Below are 17,559 nucleotides of genomic sequence, written 5' to 3'. Positions count from 1 at the left end.
CTGCACTGTTGGCTTGAAGACTCTGCCACACAATTCGTCTTTTCTTCACCAAATGACAACATATATTTAGAATGGAATAGATCGAGGCCTCATCTCACAAGGACTGCCTTAATCAACACTTCCTTGATACTTGAGAGTATCATAGTAACACCTAAACCCTCCATTAAAATGCAGTTATACCATGTGTAGAGCCCTGCGTAATATGTTGGCACTATATAAATCCTGTTTAATAATAATATTAATATTAATAATAAATGTTTCCGTCATGCCTCCTGGTATTTAACCAGAATAATAGTGGGCAACCCTCGACTTTTTGTTGTCTATTGTATATTGGATGTTGGTTGACCTTATTGACCCTAATAAAAAGAAATAAAAAATAATAGTTTTGGTTAGGTTGGAGCAGGATTTGATCACCCAGTGGTAGAGCTGTAGCATTCATATTAATCTTAACCTGCCCTAAGATAGGCTAAGTTTATCTCTGCGGCCTCTATTGTAATGAGTCTCTTCAATCACTTCTGCATTATCCACCCTTAAAAAAGCAATCAGAATCAAAGTTGCTTTATACAAGACAACAGAAGCTCATTCTTTAAAATGTGATGAATTTGAAAATCTGTCATAGAACTAGTATAAGTATCTCTTGTAATGCCCTGCACACAGCAGAGTGGGAAAGTGAGAGTCGGCACAAAAAGGCTCAAATGATTGCACAGTGCTTTCTGTAAACATGCTTACAAGAGGGCACCTCATCATTTTACTGCTGCAACCTTTTTTTTCCAGTTATTGCAGTACATCCTGGCGCAGCCTAAAGTGCAGTGTGTTCAACAGAGAGATTTAGGTTATAACTGTATTCTCCAGTATTAATGCCGTAATCAAAGGTTCACAAATAAATATTTTTGTTGTAGATTTAGCTATTTGTCTGTACATACCTATAATTTGTTGGTTGGCAAAGGTAACTCTTGTGTACATTTTTTCCTTCCTAAGGGAATCGGCTATATCACAGTGTTGATGCTTATTGTACTAGCAGCTGTTGCTCGCTTTGTGGGACCAATGCTGAACCCAGCTGCATCACTGCAAGTTCGCTATTGGTCTAGGTATGCAGACATGGAGGAAAAATGCTTCGAGGTGATGTGTATAGAACACAACCATAAGGTTGCAGAGAGGAGCATAAAAACTTACTTTGAAAAAGGGCATAACAGAGAGGAGAGATATGAAACCTACAAAGAAACGGAAGATGTTCCAATAGAGACTTTAATTTATGTGGATAAATGGTACCACTGTCGCCCATCTGTTCTTGGTGCAGAACATCCTGATGATTATTACAGTTAAAACCTGAAGTTGTCATGCAACATAAAATAGGAACTGTGTTGCTATCAAGCACAAGTAACTGAAGGACTAATTTTTCATGAAAAAAAAAAACTGAACATACATAAGAATTTAAAAATTCAGTATTAATTAAAATTATAATGATAACTGAGCAGGTTTGGCATCACTGGAACTCTGACTCTCAAACATAAAGCCCCTGTCATACTACTAGTCTTCCTACTGGCAGCAACGTTCACCGTTAATTGTTTCTGTATGTTTCTGGGTGTCCTACTTTAGTTTTTTGAGGGTTTTGTTTTTGTAGAAAAGACAAAAAAGTAGGGTATGAATCAGGTAAAAAAAATAAAACTTTTTCATTTTTAATGTGTATTTAATTGTCATTAGATGCATTTAACATCAAAACACCAAAAATAAAGGAAAAAAACACACAATTGTATAATATATTTATAATTTCAAGCTGGTATTGGGTTCTTATTCCCTGATTTTCCACAGGATGGAATTAAGGGGTAATTTCTTAGAAAATGTTGAATGTACACAGTGGAGATCATACATAAAATAAAATAAGTACTACCCTGCTTTCAAAATATTATATGAATGTAATGTATTTTATGTAAGCTGACAGATATCTACATTTCTCAACTACACTTAGTACATTGGTAAAGCAAACGGTAACATGTGACCACGTTTAACTGTAGCCATGTTCACAAATGTACTTTAACATCTGCAAGGTAAAAAAATAGATCAGTTATTATCAGTATGTCAATATTTTATCTGTAGACTCATTAAAAACCAAAGTTTCCCAGACTTCCTTCCACAATTTTGATGACTTAAAGCTACATTTGAGGGCCACCTATCTCCTAAGTATGTTCACTATGCACTAATAAAGAGCAAATGCTTTGCCATATTATTAACTATGTGTTTTTTTTTCCATAATACTTTATAGTTTGTATTTTCATTAATAAAAGTTGGATTTATGTTTTTTTTTAAATCAATATACAAATATTTTTTTATATCCACAAAGTAAAGGAGAAAAACAAAAAAAAACAGAACATGGAGTTGTGATAAGTTCCATACAATAATGATGACATTATACATGTACAGATGATTGTAACAACAAAACCATTCTGTGCACCATATTTTCTTTCACTAAACAGAGACCATTTCCTATCTATTGATCCTATCCTTTGAGTGCATAAAACAAAGAAACTACCCTTAATACAATACAAAAAAATAAGTTGTGGGGGATAAACAACCCACATGGCAAGGCAAGGATCTTACACTAATCGTGGTGACTTCAGAGCAAAGCATTACCAACCAGATAAAGTTGTTAGGGGTATGGACAGATTTGCATACTGTAGCCATGGCTCCCATATTGACATAAACTTGTCATGAGAATCAGACAAAATACTTGTTAGTTTTTCATTCACTTATACGTTGTTCATTCAGGTTTTTACCTCGCAGAAAGGTAAAGACTGCTGTTTCCAAGAGTGTGCTATTACTTGTTTTGCTGCAAGCAAAAAAATGGGTAACTAACTGGAACTGTCTGTTGGTGATATTCGAAGGTTTAAAATGCAGCAAAGCAACCCAGGGATCCTTTGGGAGAAATAGTTGAAACATAATATTCAGAAACTTGAATACTCTGCTCCAAAACCTGTTTACAAACAGCAATCTCCACCATATATGTACTGCTGTGCCGTCTTCCATGCAGCCTCTAAAACACAAATCTAGGCCTTAGTTGGTACAATGGTTGAGGCAAGAGGGAACCATACACCAGCGCACCACATACCTTACACCACCATACCACGCCTTATAAGCTCATTCCAATACTGTCACATTCCTGGAACACCCAGTCATCCTTGATCAGGTGCAGGACCACTCCTAAGTGGACTTAGAGCCACCCAAATCTCTCTCCCATTGGGAAACATATTTATGTACATATGGGTCAGATATATTAACAAGCTCTAAATATAGGACTGAAATAAGTTTTTTAGTTAAAGGGGTTCTTAAGCAGATCTGTTCTAGCTGTTATAGTTGGGGCGGGCGAGTGTTATTTTTAAGTAATGATCCAATCCAATGTCTAAGCTGTAAATATCTAAAATACTCCCTACCGGGAGCATCCCTTGGAAACTCTAATTTCCTCCGATTGCACTATGTTCAAACTAATAAACAAAGCATGCACATTAGTATACTCATGGGCTATCCACCAGGCAAACGCTGTTGGGGATTCACAGCCAGATTGAAATGTCAGATTGTTTTGTATTGGCCGCCAATGCGGTGACATTAATCCACAAGAATATTTTATACTAACACAAACCCCCAAAACATGCCTCAGATGGATATCCAAGGTAAGGCTGTCACTGCCACAGGATTACATAAATAAGTTTCAATTTGAACCCAAAGCTGTGCTCCCTCCCCAGCACACAACGCTGGGATAAAAGCTACACGAGCTGCCTGATAGTATTTTATTAAATTCGGGACCCCTAGGCTGCCCTGTCTCCTAACCAGAAATAATGTTTTTTGGGCAATCCTTGTTTTTTTATCATGCCAAATAAATGCTAGAACAGCCTTTTGCAATCCTTTTAAAATATTTAAGGGGAACTTAAACTTGGAGCGTTCTAAATAAATACGACAGTTTTAGTAATAATGACATCTTAACCGACTGTATTATACCTATTCAGGACAAAGGCAGGTTCCTCCACTTGGGCAATAATGTTCTGAGATGATCAAAAAGGGGTTGAAAATTTGCCCCGTAAAGTTCCATGTAGGAACCAGTTAGTTTGAATCCCAGGTATTCCATATGATATTTTGCCCATTTAAATTGAAATGTCTGCTGTAGCACATTCACAGTATGTTGGGGAAAAGTAATATTCAATGCCACTGATTTTTCTTCATTGATTATCAGACCCGACACTTTTGCAAACTTACTCAGTATAGCCCCTAGGTTGGGAAGTGATATCAAAGGTTGAGTAATAGTGAGCAAAATATCATCTGCGAATATACTCAATTTATATTCATGATTCCCTAGCGTTATGCCATGAAAATCCAGATTGGATCTGATCAATTGGGCCAGAGGTTCCAAAGCTAATAAAAACAGTAACGGTGAAAGCGGACACCTTGCCTGGTCCCCCTACAGATTGGAAACCTAGATGAATAAAATGACATGTAGCGTATTCTGGCAGTTGAGGTGGAGTACAGAGCAGACATCCATGACATAAATGAATTCTGAAATCCCCACCTGAAGAGTACATAAAACAAATAACTCCAAGAAATGGAAACAAATGCCTTATGGACGTCTGAGCCTAACAACATACAAGGTATGCACTGAGAACTTGCAAATTGAAGCAAACTGATAACCTTTCTACTAATATCAGGAGCTTGCCTACCAGGAACAAACCCAACCTGATCATTATGGATCAGTGTTGGGAGAAATTTATTCAATCTAGATACCTTAAAGTAGGATTTATAAGTACATTTTGGCATTCTTTACAGTTACCAGAACTTTGTACAATTATCAATTACAAACACCTTTATATCAGCAGAGGTTGGATGTTATAAGGTCTGCCACAATTTAAAAGAAAAGTCTGGTAAAATGTATGAACTATTAAAGCAAAACACCCCTACATAACGGATACTTTTAGCAGCATATGCTTTCTCAGTTTATAGAAATCAGCTTCAATAAATCTAGACACCCTGATGGTAAAAGATCATCTTAGATCATGATTTAATAAAAACTCACCTGTACTCTTAACAGCAAATTTGAGAAAATTGGTAGAATTAAATTGGTAGAATGTGGAATCTATTGTGTATCTTGCAGCCTATTTTGTTAAGACTTATACAAGGGATTATCTCCCTTTTACCTTTCTCTCCACCTCTTTACTTATTACAGGTATACTTTGATACCTCTCTGTGGTCAAATCCAATCTGGCCTGGTTAAAATATAATCTTTATTTCACTGCAATGTATTATAATTAAACTGTATTTATATCGCGCCAACATATTACTCAGCATTGTACATTAAATAGGGAGTAGCAAATAACAGACAGACAGTGACACCAGGAGGAGAGGACCCTGCCCAGAAGAGCTTACAATCTAAGAGGTGGGGGATGTAATTAACTCGAGGATTTCTTCTCTTAACTAATAGTATGTTTGCAGAAATGTAGTTACCTTCAGAATGGTTTCCATAAAACATAAGAGATTCTCATGAATACTATCCTTGTGTATATATCGTGAGGGTGAGAATGTAGCCTTATCCACTTGCACCTATAGGGGTTCTGGTATAATATTGTATAGCCTGGTGATTAGACCATTAGATTTGGATTCTTTTACTTTATTTTTGTTACTGTTGCTACCCCACCTCTGAATACAAATTCCTGTTTTTTTCCATTTCCTAGTCATGGTTAATACAATATACCAAATGTGGCACTAGTGTTGATGGGTTAAGTTTTTTCATAAAATCTAAGCAAGTTATATTTGAAGAAATGATGAGAAGAAGGATGATGGCAACATGTTGAGACAAATTGTTTTGCAGGTTTGATTACCTAGCATGTTCTCCAAGGAAATCTTTTAATGATAATACTTGTTTCAGGTAAGTTCTTCAACAGCTGTATTCGTCTCAAATTAGGACATTTTATTTGAAATAGTATCTGTATGCATGGAGATTCTATTTTTTTATCAACATAAAAGTCACACATTAATGCCACCTCTTCTCAATTAAAGGCTACTAATGTTGTGACTACTAACACACCATTTTCTGCATGTCCCTATTACACACTGTGTATACTCTAACTTTGTGTAATGCTGGCTGAAGATAAACATAGAACAATTTTTGCTTAGTAATGTTTACCTGACTGACATTCAGTTCAGTTTTTCCCTAAAGCAGATATAAACCAACATTACTCAGCTGTCCCTGTTCCCTTGCAGGACACTGCCATCTTCTCCTTTCTTCTCTTCCTGTATAGGAAGCTGGGATTTCCAGGTATCCTGGCAAACGAAGCTGACGCTGTGCACAGCAGCTCAGCTTTTGGTAAGATACCCAAAATGATTAGGAAGTAGAATGGGTTATTGCAGAAAAGACATTGCCCCTGATTCATCAAGCAGAATCGGATGATCGCTCCTGGCAGTGAGGAGGCGCGTGTACGAGCACACTCGAGTCCGGACCGCGGTAAACCGAGCGCGGATTTTATTGATGAATCACGGGCATTGTCTGTCCCTTTCTGCAAAAATGACCAGTCTGAAAAAAACAGAACTTTTGTTCTGCTTCAATGTCAAATTCCTTGCTAACCTGATGCTACAGTTACTCGCCCCCCCCCAAGTACAGCTACTAGAGGAGTTTAAGTTGTTGATTTAAATCAGTAAATTGCATTTTAATTCATTTTGATATTCTAACAAAAAGAAAAAAAAGATTTACCAATCTCTTAACTAAGCACTTTAGTTTTTTATTTTTCCTCTCAACACCACAATTTTCTTTTCACTGAAGCAAATCATTTATAGCCTTTAAAAGACTGCTGTGGGCAATTCTTAAAATCTGATGTACGATATCTTTATAACCTAATTTTCTTTTAAAATAATAGTCTTACAAAACACTTCGGTTTACTATACCTTTTTAAAAAAAAGTTTTTCATTGTTTTTTGTTTTCTGGTTTTGTATTGTGAAGTGCCCTGTTGATGTTCTAATCTCCTTTTAAAAGTCATGCCAGCAATATATTCATTAAAACAAACAAACTACATTTGACTAACTCATTTACCTGCAGAAGCATGACAAAACCACTGTAGATCGCATCACATGCACACAGAAACTCACTTTGTGGAAAAGACAGGAACAGTGACAAAGAGAATCCAGCTTTAACATAGAAAAAAAGCGAAACAATTCCACTAGTAACAAAAAAGGACTTCACTTTACTTTTGGGATTAACCTTTGTGGCAAGTACATTTTTACAGAAAGTTTTGCGACTGTGTAACATTAAGAACCATGGATCGCTTTAAGATGATTTTTCAGTACTTCCAGTCCAACTCGGAATCAGTGATGAATGGAATTTGTGGGATTCTAGCACTGGCAAGTGTGAAAATCTACAATGCACTAGATTTTAACTGCCCATGTCTTCCCAGATACAATATGATGTATGGCATGGGGATTATGTTTGTACCTCCAATTGCTCTTTTCCTCTGCGGGCTCATTGTGAACAGGCAATCAGTAATAATGATTGAAGAATGGCGCAGACCTACTGGAAACCGAAAAAAAGACTTTGCGATTGTCAAGTAGGTGCCACAAATAATAAATGTAAATGTATCCAACAGTTTAATGCCAAATTTGTTTACAGCAAGCCTTGGACTGTATATGGTGTTTGGACATGCGTGCATTTCCTTTCCTTTGATGGGTTAGAGTATAGACATAGCTGTATCATATTAGTGAGTAAAGCAGTCAGGCTATAAACTAAGGTGTATACAGTCCTTAACTTGTAAAAACAGCAACAACAATAATACCTCCATATTAATTATCTGTATTGCTAAAACTAAAAATCAAGTTTTATCCTATTTAGTGTACAGCACTGCATATTATGTTGGCACTACATAAATCCTGTTTATTAATATTATTATTATTAATAATAATAATAATAATAATAATAATCAGCAGTGAGAAAGGCTGATACATACATGTATATTCCTCTGTACCAGCTGCCATTTCTTGTTTTAGGCTGCAATAGTTCAGGGGTCCTACAACAGCTTGTACTGAGCTGCTACATTGAGCCAAACCATCTGAGAACTGCCTTGAGTATACATTTCCCGGAAAACATGTCCTGAATGTTACTTTAACTTAACTGACAACTGTAGAACTACATGTTGATTTATACAGTTGGACATCTACAGCTCTTATTTGCTATATATACATTGGACATTCTCAGCACTGGAGGGTGAGGAGATTAGATCACATAAAGGGATGCATTTATTTATTGCTGAATGTACAAAGAGCAATGAAATACACATTCAAATAAAAAAGTATGTAGGTCTGCACAGTAGCCAGAAAGATGTTCCTGGCACCAGTTTGGGAAACCACTTAAACCTTTTAACCCATCTAGGTAATTGGAATCATCAATTTGTCACAACAGATTACACCAGGTTACACGATCTGATATCATGACATCTTCAATTAGTTTGGTTCTTACCAGTAAAATGTTAGTAGTAACTGTTCCAAACACACCCCAATATGTTGTAGATTCACCTTGACTCAGACTCCTGTCACCTGTAGCATTAATGGAGAAGAAATAATACAAATTACCAAACTGGCATATATATTTAAAGGTTACCTATCTGCTAACTAACTAGGGCTCATTTTCCTAAAAGCATCTTACATCTTGGATTAGCATTACATATAAGTTAATTGGTAATTCACAAGTCAAAACAGCTAAAGATGGTAATTATTAGATATTGATTTGTCTTTAATCACTTATGTGTACCTTACAAACAAGTGCAATAGCAACAGTTAAGCCTACATATGGGCCTACTGATTTTTCAATACCGTTGACAATACTTAAGATACAGAAGTACAACATATATCTTTTTTGAGATAAACAAAGCTTTCTTTTGGCAATATTAGTTTACATCCATTTTAATTTCTCTGCAATCTACATACATAGAGATGCAAGTATTTTTTTTCTAGTGTAACTAGTGATAGCTTCATTTTATTAAATGTTAAAATAGCATTCTAAATAGGTTATAGGTGATAAGAATGATACAATTACATTTTTGGTAAAAAAAAAAAAAGGCAAGTTATTAGAAACTGCTACAAATTAGCACCATTTATAGCCATGAGTGTTCTAAAGGGCTACAGGGCCTAGTTCTGTACTAGACAAGTAGTTCAGGTGATACAGTTTGGGAGGCTAAATCTAGACTTCATTATACACATAAACAGAGGGAAATAATGCAAACCTCCCCTGGGTTTTTATTGCTGTCTGTGACCTCCAGTGAGAAAATCCCCTCACAACCTGACATCATGTTTTTCCAAAGGACATCAAGTATATCAATACTTTTTTATTATTATTATTATTTTGATTAAACAGGATTATTATAGCGCAACATATTACGCAGCACTGTACATTAAATAGGGGTTGCAAATGACAGATACAGACAGTGACCCAGGATAAGTTAGTTAGGCTAAGGACAGGAATTTAAAGAAGGGACAAGAGCAAGCATATAGATTAGGTAAAGCTTGATTTTTCAGGGTTAACTAGTGGTTGAAGTATATCTTATGTCAAGTTTTTTTTATTTTCAATGGAGTAGGAAATGGTTAAAATCTCATCAGGCTTTTTTGTCAACTTGGTCACCATAGTTATTTACCTTTACTTCTTGTCCTGTGAGAAGTGATGTTCAAAATGAGGTTAGTCCCCTCCCAGACAGTTGTCACATGAAAATGAAGTGTTGGGAGATTTCTACTATTTCTGTTCTGGTGACAGCTAAAAATGTGGGCTTTTCCCCCATCTTCAGTGCTGGTGACATGACTCATATAAAGCATGAATCTCCTAACCAGGGCACAGTAAGCATTCAAACCTGTCAAAAGTTCTAACCCCTCTCTACTCTATTCAAAACAGTAAAGTACTACTCTCTGTCACCAGCTGTCAAATGTGCAGATGTGGGTTCTTGAAGAACTAGCCTTGCAGAGCGAGTGTTTAAGAGCTGCGTGGGATCTCTCAATCCTAGGGGTGAACCTGCCCTTAAGATTATTTCGCATGGGTGGTTAGGTTACAGCACAATTATTCCTTACACCAGTGAACCATGCCTGCTTTTAGGGTGCTACATACTGCACCTCACCTGTGCCAGAGAATGAAGTAGTTGAGCGGTTCAATACGGCCCAGTACAAGTTGTTAAAATGTTGAGCATTTGGCACAGTTGAGTTGCTGGCAAGGTGCCGACAGCCAAGAGTCACACAGGAACTACTGTCCCCACTGCCCTTTTGTTCTAACCTTTTACCAAGTCTGTTGTGAACTTTGACGATAAATTTCTCCACAATGACTTTTCATTAGAGAGGTGAATGGGAGCATTTTTGAAAGTGCATTTTTGTGTTGTTCAGAAAATGTAAATTAGGGGTTTATTTATAACTCAGTGATGATGAACATACAAAAGAAAATTGTGACTTTTAATGTAACAACAATTGGTATCATGAGTATATATTTAAAATATATCCATATCTGCTTGATATATTTTGAATATATACTCATGATACCAATTTTTGTTACGGCCTTAAAAGTCCCAATTTTCTTTTGTATGTTCATCTGAATTGGATCAAGGGATGTGGCAGTTGTTAATGTAGTACCCAGGAGGAAGGCCACATTTTCTATGTTATAAATCAGTGAATCTGACATAGTGAAACATTTCCTGGGTGACAATCAATTACTGTTATGGAAACACATGGACCTAGAAGATACTCCACCAGTTAATGTTTCAGTGAATATTGGATCCACTGCTTTTTTATGAATAGACTCTGTAGAGTTTTATTTATACATTTTTTCACACAACTTTCCCCAAGATGCCCACATTTTTCAGTTTGGATTTAGGGGGATACATAGGAAGGTGAAAAGTGTGCTGCTGCATGAGGGCCATGGATCCTCCTAAACCAACATTAGACCCACAGGGGTCCCAAGTCAGTTCTACACAGGGCCCCACTGTTGGCTATGAAAAAGTTGTGTGAATGTTGTTTAAAACACTAATGCACATAGGCTTGAAACAAATTTATCTTAAGCTTACATCCAACAACAGCCAGTTTTCTTCAATTATTTCACATATTAGTAACACAATCTTTGTCCTGTCACAGTGATATTTTTAAAAAATATCTTTCTATTGAAGATGGTCAGGGAAAGAACATAGGTGGTTTCATTAACTGATTTGAAGAGACATTTTTTTAATTTTTTTTATATTTCTGGCAGGTATATGTGCACCTCCGTTTTCATAAGAGCTATGGTGGCTCCTGTGGTATGGATTTTGACTACACTGTTGGATGGAAATTGTTTTGTATGTGCATTTAGTGGCTCAGTAGACCCTGACAAATTTCCAGGCTTTGCTAACAACACTTCACCAGAAATGCGGCACTTGCTATACAAGGTTCCCTGTAAAGATGATGTCCTAATCAGGAATAACACTTCAAGAAAGGCAGTGTCAAGATATTTGAAATGCTGGTCACAGGTGAGATTTACAGTGTCTCTGTTCTGTTATTACTTATTCTGCATTGTAAAGTATGACAAAATGTTAATTAGAATCTTTGTGAAAATCTTAAAGTGAAAGTAAAACAAATGTTGGTAAACATATTACACATCTAAAATTCTTATATTAAAATTGTTTGCTTTGCATGATGGGAGTTGTTGGGGTTGCACTAAATGACTAAATACTGTTCAGTGACAATGCAAACCAGTAACAGGCATTTTTGTAAGAAAGTTTGTTTGTAAGTTATTCTTTGGCAAGTATATAAACAGGAGTTATGTTGCAAAGAAGCTTTTGATATGTCACAGTTGAGATTACAAATGGCAAAAGCCCTCATGTAGGGCATCACATGCTTCAAAACTGATTGATGCTGAGCTCTTGATGCTGAATTCTTTTGAATCTTTTCTGCTAATTTAATACAGTACATCGTATCAGAAATAAATTGCAAAATTTCCTGGAGATGCAACATCCCTCCTAATCATAGAGAAATCACTCATGATCTCAATCTCCACTGAACTTATGAGCATATACAGGCAACCAAAGATAATAGGCCTGATTTATTAAAGCTCTCCAAGTCTCGACAGGATACACTTTCATTGGTGAAGCTAGGTGATCCAGCAAACCTGGAACGGATTTCTTAAAAGTCATTTGCTTTTTGTTAGCAAATGTTTTCAGTCCTGGACCAGATTCTTACAAGTTTTCTAGATCACCCAGATTCAATGAAGAAAGTGTATCATCTTCAGTCTTAGAGAGCTTTGTGGTTAAATCATCTTTTATGTACAATTTTTATTTGAACCTTCACTACTTTGTTTCTTTTACCTTTTTATATCTAATATATGTTGGCTGGCACACAATTTCTCCTTTTTTTTTTTTTCTCCCAACCCCCCCCCCCCCCCCCCCCACCACCTTTCCCGTTCATTGTTGTCTTGTTGTCTAACTTTTTTTAAATATATATATATATTCTTTTTCTATATTTATTATTCTTATATATTATATTCTTATTTATAAATACTTATTTGTTGTTATTCTGTAGAATAAAGTGTTCAGATGTATGTTAGCACCAAAATCTGTTTCTTCACATTTGGTCCTTTAATAAAGAAATATTGAAACCTGCATTGCAAAAATTACAAAAACAATATAATGCAGTAAAGAACTTACAAAATATTTACAAGCTAGTCTTTAAAATTTTATAAGAAAATAAAAGAAAGCTAAATGGCTGTAGGAAAAGACAATTTCTAAGACATATTTGGCCTTATTCTTGAATTTAATGAGCATCATGAAAGCAAAAGGGCCTTATAATAGGTAACAGTCTTTCTCTTAAGTTTTAAAGTTAAATATTCAGTATGCATAACATATTTTAGACATGTTTCACCTAAGCAATCTAAATGGATACATTTTCGAATATTCTGAATGACAATTTTATAATTAGGGTGTTTTCTAAAGAGGCTTTAAGGTTAGCTGTCTTTAATGTTTTTTCAATGTCGTATTGTTCCAGGCTTTAGGATGGGGCATTCTGTTGGTCCTCATTGTTCTAGCATTTCTGGCTCGTTCCCTCAAGCCTTGCTTTGACCAAACTGCATTTCTGCAAACACGCTATTGGAGTAACTACGTTGATATTGAGCAAAAAATCTTTGATGAAACATGCTGCGAACATGCGCGGGACTTTGCCCACAAATGCATCCTCCACTTCTTTCAAAGCATGCACAATGAGATGAAAGTAGCCAATTTTACCAAGAAGTCAGAAGATGAAGAAGACCACATCCATGGAATTACGGACAAAGAACAGGTTAACAACCTGTTAAAATCTTGGTACCAGAGTAAACCTCCACTTTCTATTAACTACCCAACACAGCGACAGCACATCAAGGGAAAAGGAAATGGCTGCTGCTTGGATGATCATAAACAAACAGATGTGTAAATTTAAATATTAATTGAATATATATTTCAACATTATATTATTATCAAACATAATATAATAAAGTAGCGAGGTATGCATTGTGGAGTAGCTAATATCAAGTTTGCCTCCTAACTGCTAAACTTGGCTATTTCTATTTAACTGAACATAACTACAGATTTTGTTCAACTAATTTTTGTTCACTGAATATGTACAACTTACTTGTAAAAATTAAATAAAGGAAGATAGGATAAAAAAATTAAATCAGAGCTGACAGAGCCTGCTTTACAAATATTTGAATTCAGTAGTGATTTGCACAGTCACCACTGAATCTCAGGTTGATTGTTCAGGCTAAAATGTTTCATTATTATACTTTTGCATCAGACATTTCTTTCTATGCATAATGCATACTATGTGGGACAGAGTGTACAGCACGGTTTAAATAAAATATATCAGACTGTTTTTAATTTCCCCACACCATCATAAGACAAATACCACTATTATACATGTGTAAACACAATATATATATTTCAATAAAAAAACAATACACAAACGTTTCTCTTTCCAAAATTCCTCCACAAGCAGAATATGCTGTTTTACTGGTTCAGACTGGTGACAGTCACCTTTCTCACAAACAGAATGCAAGGTAATTGCCATCTGTCATTTTGATTAAGAACTGGCATATTTTAAAAAAAACACAGGTAACACAATATTGTAATGTATCAGATTACTGTCTTACCCAACAAGAAATTTTCTGTTGACAACCTGCATTATAGTGAACCCATCAGTCATTTTAAATGTTTTAAAACAAATGTTTTACCCTACAGCAGAAACACAAATAACTTAAAATTTTACCTTTACTGGCCATACAAGCCCATTTTTGGGTTATTCTTGTCTGATACCTGGGCTAAGCCTGAGTAATCATCAATAACTTTACATAGCTATGATTTTATTACTGATATGCATTCATCACGGACACTGATATGTATTATTTAGGTGCAGATTTATTATATCAAAAAACTAATATTAACTTAATTGCTAAACCATAACCCTTTATTTATTTAATAAATATATTGTAAAATTGAATTTGGTATTGGCCGATACAAAAACCCATAAAGCAGCACACTGGGAGAGGAAGGAAGACTGAAAGCTAATCAGATTTGCTGCGTGTAAATGTGATGACAAGTACCATGCTGATAGATAAAGCAGAGTGAGGAGGGAGATGATCTGGGTGGAGAAAGGACACCACTGCAGTCCTAAATTGTAAGTGGTGTCATTAACTGACAATCTTAGCAAGATGTGTAAATCTTGGAAATAGATAGACAAATAAAAACATTTTGCAGGTAAAATACAGTACTTCAAATATATGTATTTTATTTATATATTTATCTTTCCTGGAGTTTAGCTTTAAAAGTTTATTTATGAAAAAATAGCCTACTTAAGTAAGTGTGCATCCAGTATTGAGTTAAAGGAAAAGTTATGAATGCCACCCTTTGCGTTTTTAAGGTTTTATTATATTTTAATGGATGATTTTATTGTTTTGTATGAGGCATTCCCCAGCAAACTGGTATATTGTATTGATAAGTTTACCTCTTTTCTCCCACAGTTGGAGTGGGAGTCCTCTCCTAATATGAAAGGTTTCCATTATCCTTCACTTTGTCCTATACACAAGAAGCATTAAAAGTTGCAGTAGGAATCCTGAGCCCACCTCAGTTCCTTTAAGCATAATCAAGTCCTCTCCCACTGATCTGTGACATTCATAACCTCCTTTAGTTACTTGTTTGCCTTTTTTTCTTTTATTTACTCAGTCTCAGTTCTAGTGTTATGTTTGGGAGTTACGTGGATCGCTCCTTTAGCCTGAAATATGTATACTAAATATTAGGAATCCTCATTCCTTTGTTGTACAGTAATCTGCTCTGTGGTACTACCTAATATGCCTGTGATTGTGGGTTCAATGATATGCAGTGATGATTCAGGTTGGGTATGTTTAGCTTTGCCTAAACTGGTTCATAATTTGAAGACAGTCTTATTTTAATGATTAATACCATCTTACAATTTAATTATCAACATTTCTAATTTCCTAATTTGCCAATGCTTGGGCCTGCCTTACCTACCACTTAACTATAAATGACTTGAGCCAGTAAATGCAGGACAGTAAAAATGTTGATTATTAATGACATTTTGTACAATCTGCAATTTGCAAATATGTAAAATAAAATGCCCAAATCTTTACCAAATTCTAAACTTTTTGGAAAAACTAAAATTTTAAAACTTATTTTTTTATAACTTTTAATGTTGGTGGACAGCCTTAAACCTTACACTAAACAGGAAAAATAACCGGACTAGATAGGGCAATACTGACAAACCATTACCTTTCTGTACATCTGATTTAAAACTTTCTCACTGATCCGACACATTGCAGTTTTGAGGTTGTAACGGAAGATTTTCAGCTACAGTGGTGGTGACTGGAAGAGAACTGTTCTGTCACCACCTACAGATCTTTCTGTTTATCCACCTCACAATTCCCTCTTCTACCTTTAGTACCTTCCAAAATATACAGTAGACATGGTATTATGATGTCATAGATAACCATTCATGATTCATTTGTGAATTAAAGACATAATAATTAATAGACTGTGCCTGGGGAGGTGAACATTGGATAAAATAGACCCTGTAAAGAAATCAGCTTTATACATACCATCACTCTGTTTGCTAAAGCTTCAACGCCTGACATCAATCTATTTTGACTCCTGGGGTCCACCTTTGGTCACTGGCTTTCCTTCTATTGACCCCTGATTCCCCTGAGCCAGAGGGGGATAAGGTATTACACACTTTAAAGTGTAAAATCAGGGTCCAAGATGCTCTGCTACAAAGCAAATGTTCAGCAAAAGGCTTATGGATTTTTAAGAAGTTATTGATTTTTTAATATTGTAGACTCCTCCACTCCTCTTTCTATGTACAGATTTTTCTGTGCTGTCTAATTATTTTTAGTAGTAATAATTTTTAGTTTTAAACAACCCTTTGGACACTGTGGCGCCATCAGGATTACTGTAGGAAAGACAGAAAAATAAACAAGTTACACAACTGATATACAGGACATACCAGTTTTAAAGAGCTAAAAAATATCAGGTCATGCACACAGTATAAAAACAATCTTTGTAACAGTACAAAATCAACAAGTATGGATTGACCATTTTATAGGGATAAAGACATAATTATCTGCAATAAGTACAGGTGAAAGCAACCACGGCTATAAAACACGAGACTTTACTTAGTTCAGGCATATACTTTATGCACATATGTTTTGCGCCACAACTTTAGAGTAAGTTAGAAACTGGTAATAGACAGGCAAATCCTGAAACAAACAATGGGTTAGGAGACAGAAACCCATCCATAAAAGGGTTAAAATGACCACACTCAAGCTTATGGTTTGGACAGAGGTGAAGAAGATCTCATTGTCAGCTAATAGACTGGGGCGTATGAAGGGGTTCCTTACACAGGGAACTTAAAAAAGATGGCCCCTTCGCACTCGTGCAAGTGATGTGTTCTGGAATTTTTTTGACACACAATACGAACCCAAAACACCTTAAGTACAGGCTAAGACAATTAAATCTGAAGAACAAATGAGGCAATATTTCCACCAGTGGATTTTTTGGTTGCCTATGAAATGCATTTATGTTTTTGTGCAGAATTGTGCTTTATGCAAAAATCCAGACATTTGAGCAACTTCAGTGCCATGGTAAACATTATGCAAATAACCGATTTTCCTTGTCTCTTTAACTTTATCTAGGTTTCCCATCAACAACATTTGCATGGCCTATTTGCATTCTCTGCACAGTATGTCATGTTTAAAGCATCAGCATAAATGCAAAATGTGACCATTACTATCCAGTTCATGTGCTGATTGGGATACTCATACATATTTCCTTTTCATGAACTGAATTAAATGCAATCAATGTAACATTATAAACCAAAAACAAATAAATAATACACTTCTTTTTATCAACCTGGCCCTGCGTACATCTATGTGGCTGTGATGCTGTAACCCACAGATGTGGACAGCTCCAAAAAAAATCCTAAATTGCAGTTTATATTTTACCTGGAAATAGATCATTAATTTATTATGCCATGGAAATTTCTTCTTCCATAGTTACATCGTAGGCT

At 35.6% G+C, this 17,559-nt stretch overlaps 1 protein-coding gene across 1 annotated transcript; it reads left to right on the top strand.

The window, feature by feature from the left end:
* Positions 1 to 7,284: 7,284 nt before the first annotated feature.
* Positions 7,285 to 13,419, top strand: CALHM3 (calcium homeostasis modulator 3). Its single transcript, XM_072425091.1, has 3 exons — positions 7,285 to 7,571; positions 11,231 to 11,486; positions 12,997 to 13,419. Exons 1-3 carry the CDS (start codon positions 7,285 to 7,287, stop codon positions 13,417 to 13,419), a joined length of 966 nt encoding a protein of 321 aa, XP_072281192.1.
* The last annotated feature ends 4,140 nt before the right edge of the window (positions 13,420 to 17,559 follow it).

The sequence above is a fragment of the Pyxicephalus adspersus genome, chromosome 10 (assembly GCF_032062135.1).
Source record: "Pyxicephalus adspersus chromosome 10, UCB_Pads_2.0, whole genome shotgun sequence".
NCBI classification, from domain to species: domain Eukaryota; kingdom Metazoa; phylum Chordata; class Amphibia; order Anura; family Pyxicephalidae; genus Pyxicephalus; species Pyxicephalus adspersus.
Note: the sequence above shows the minus strand (reverse complement) of the source record. Positions and strands in the feature narration are given on the sequence as shown.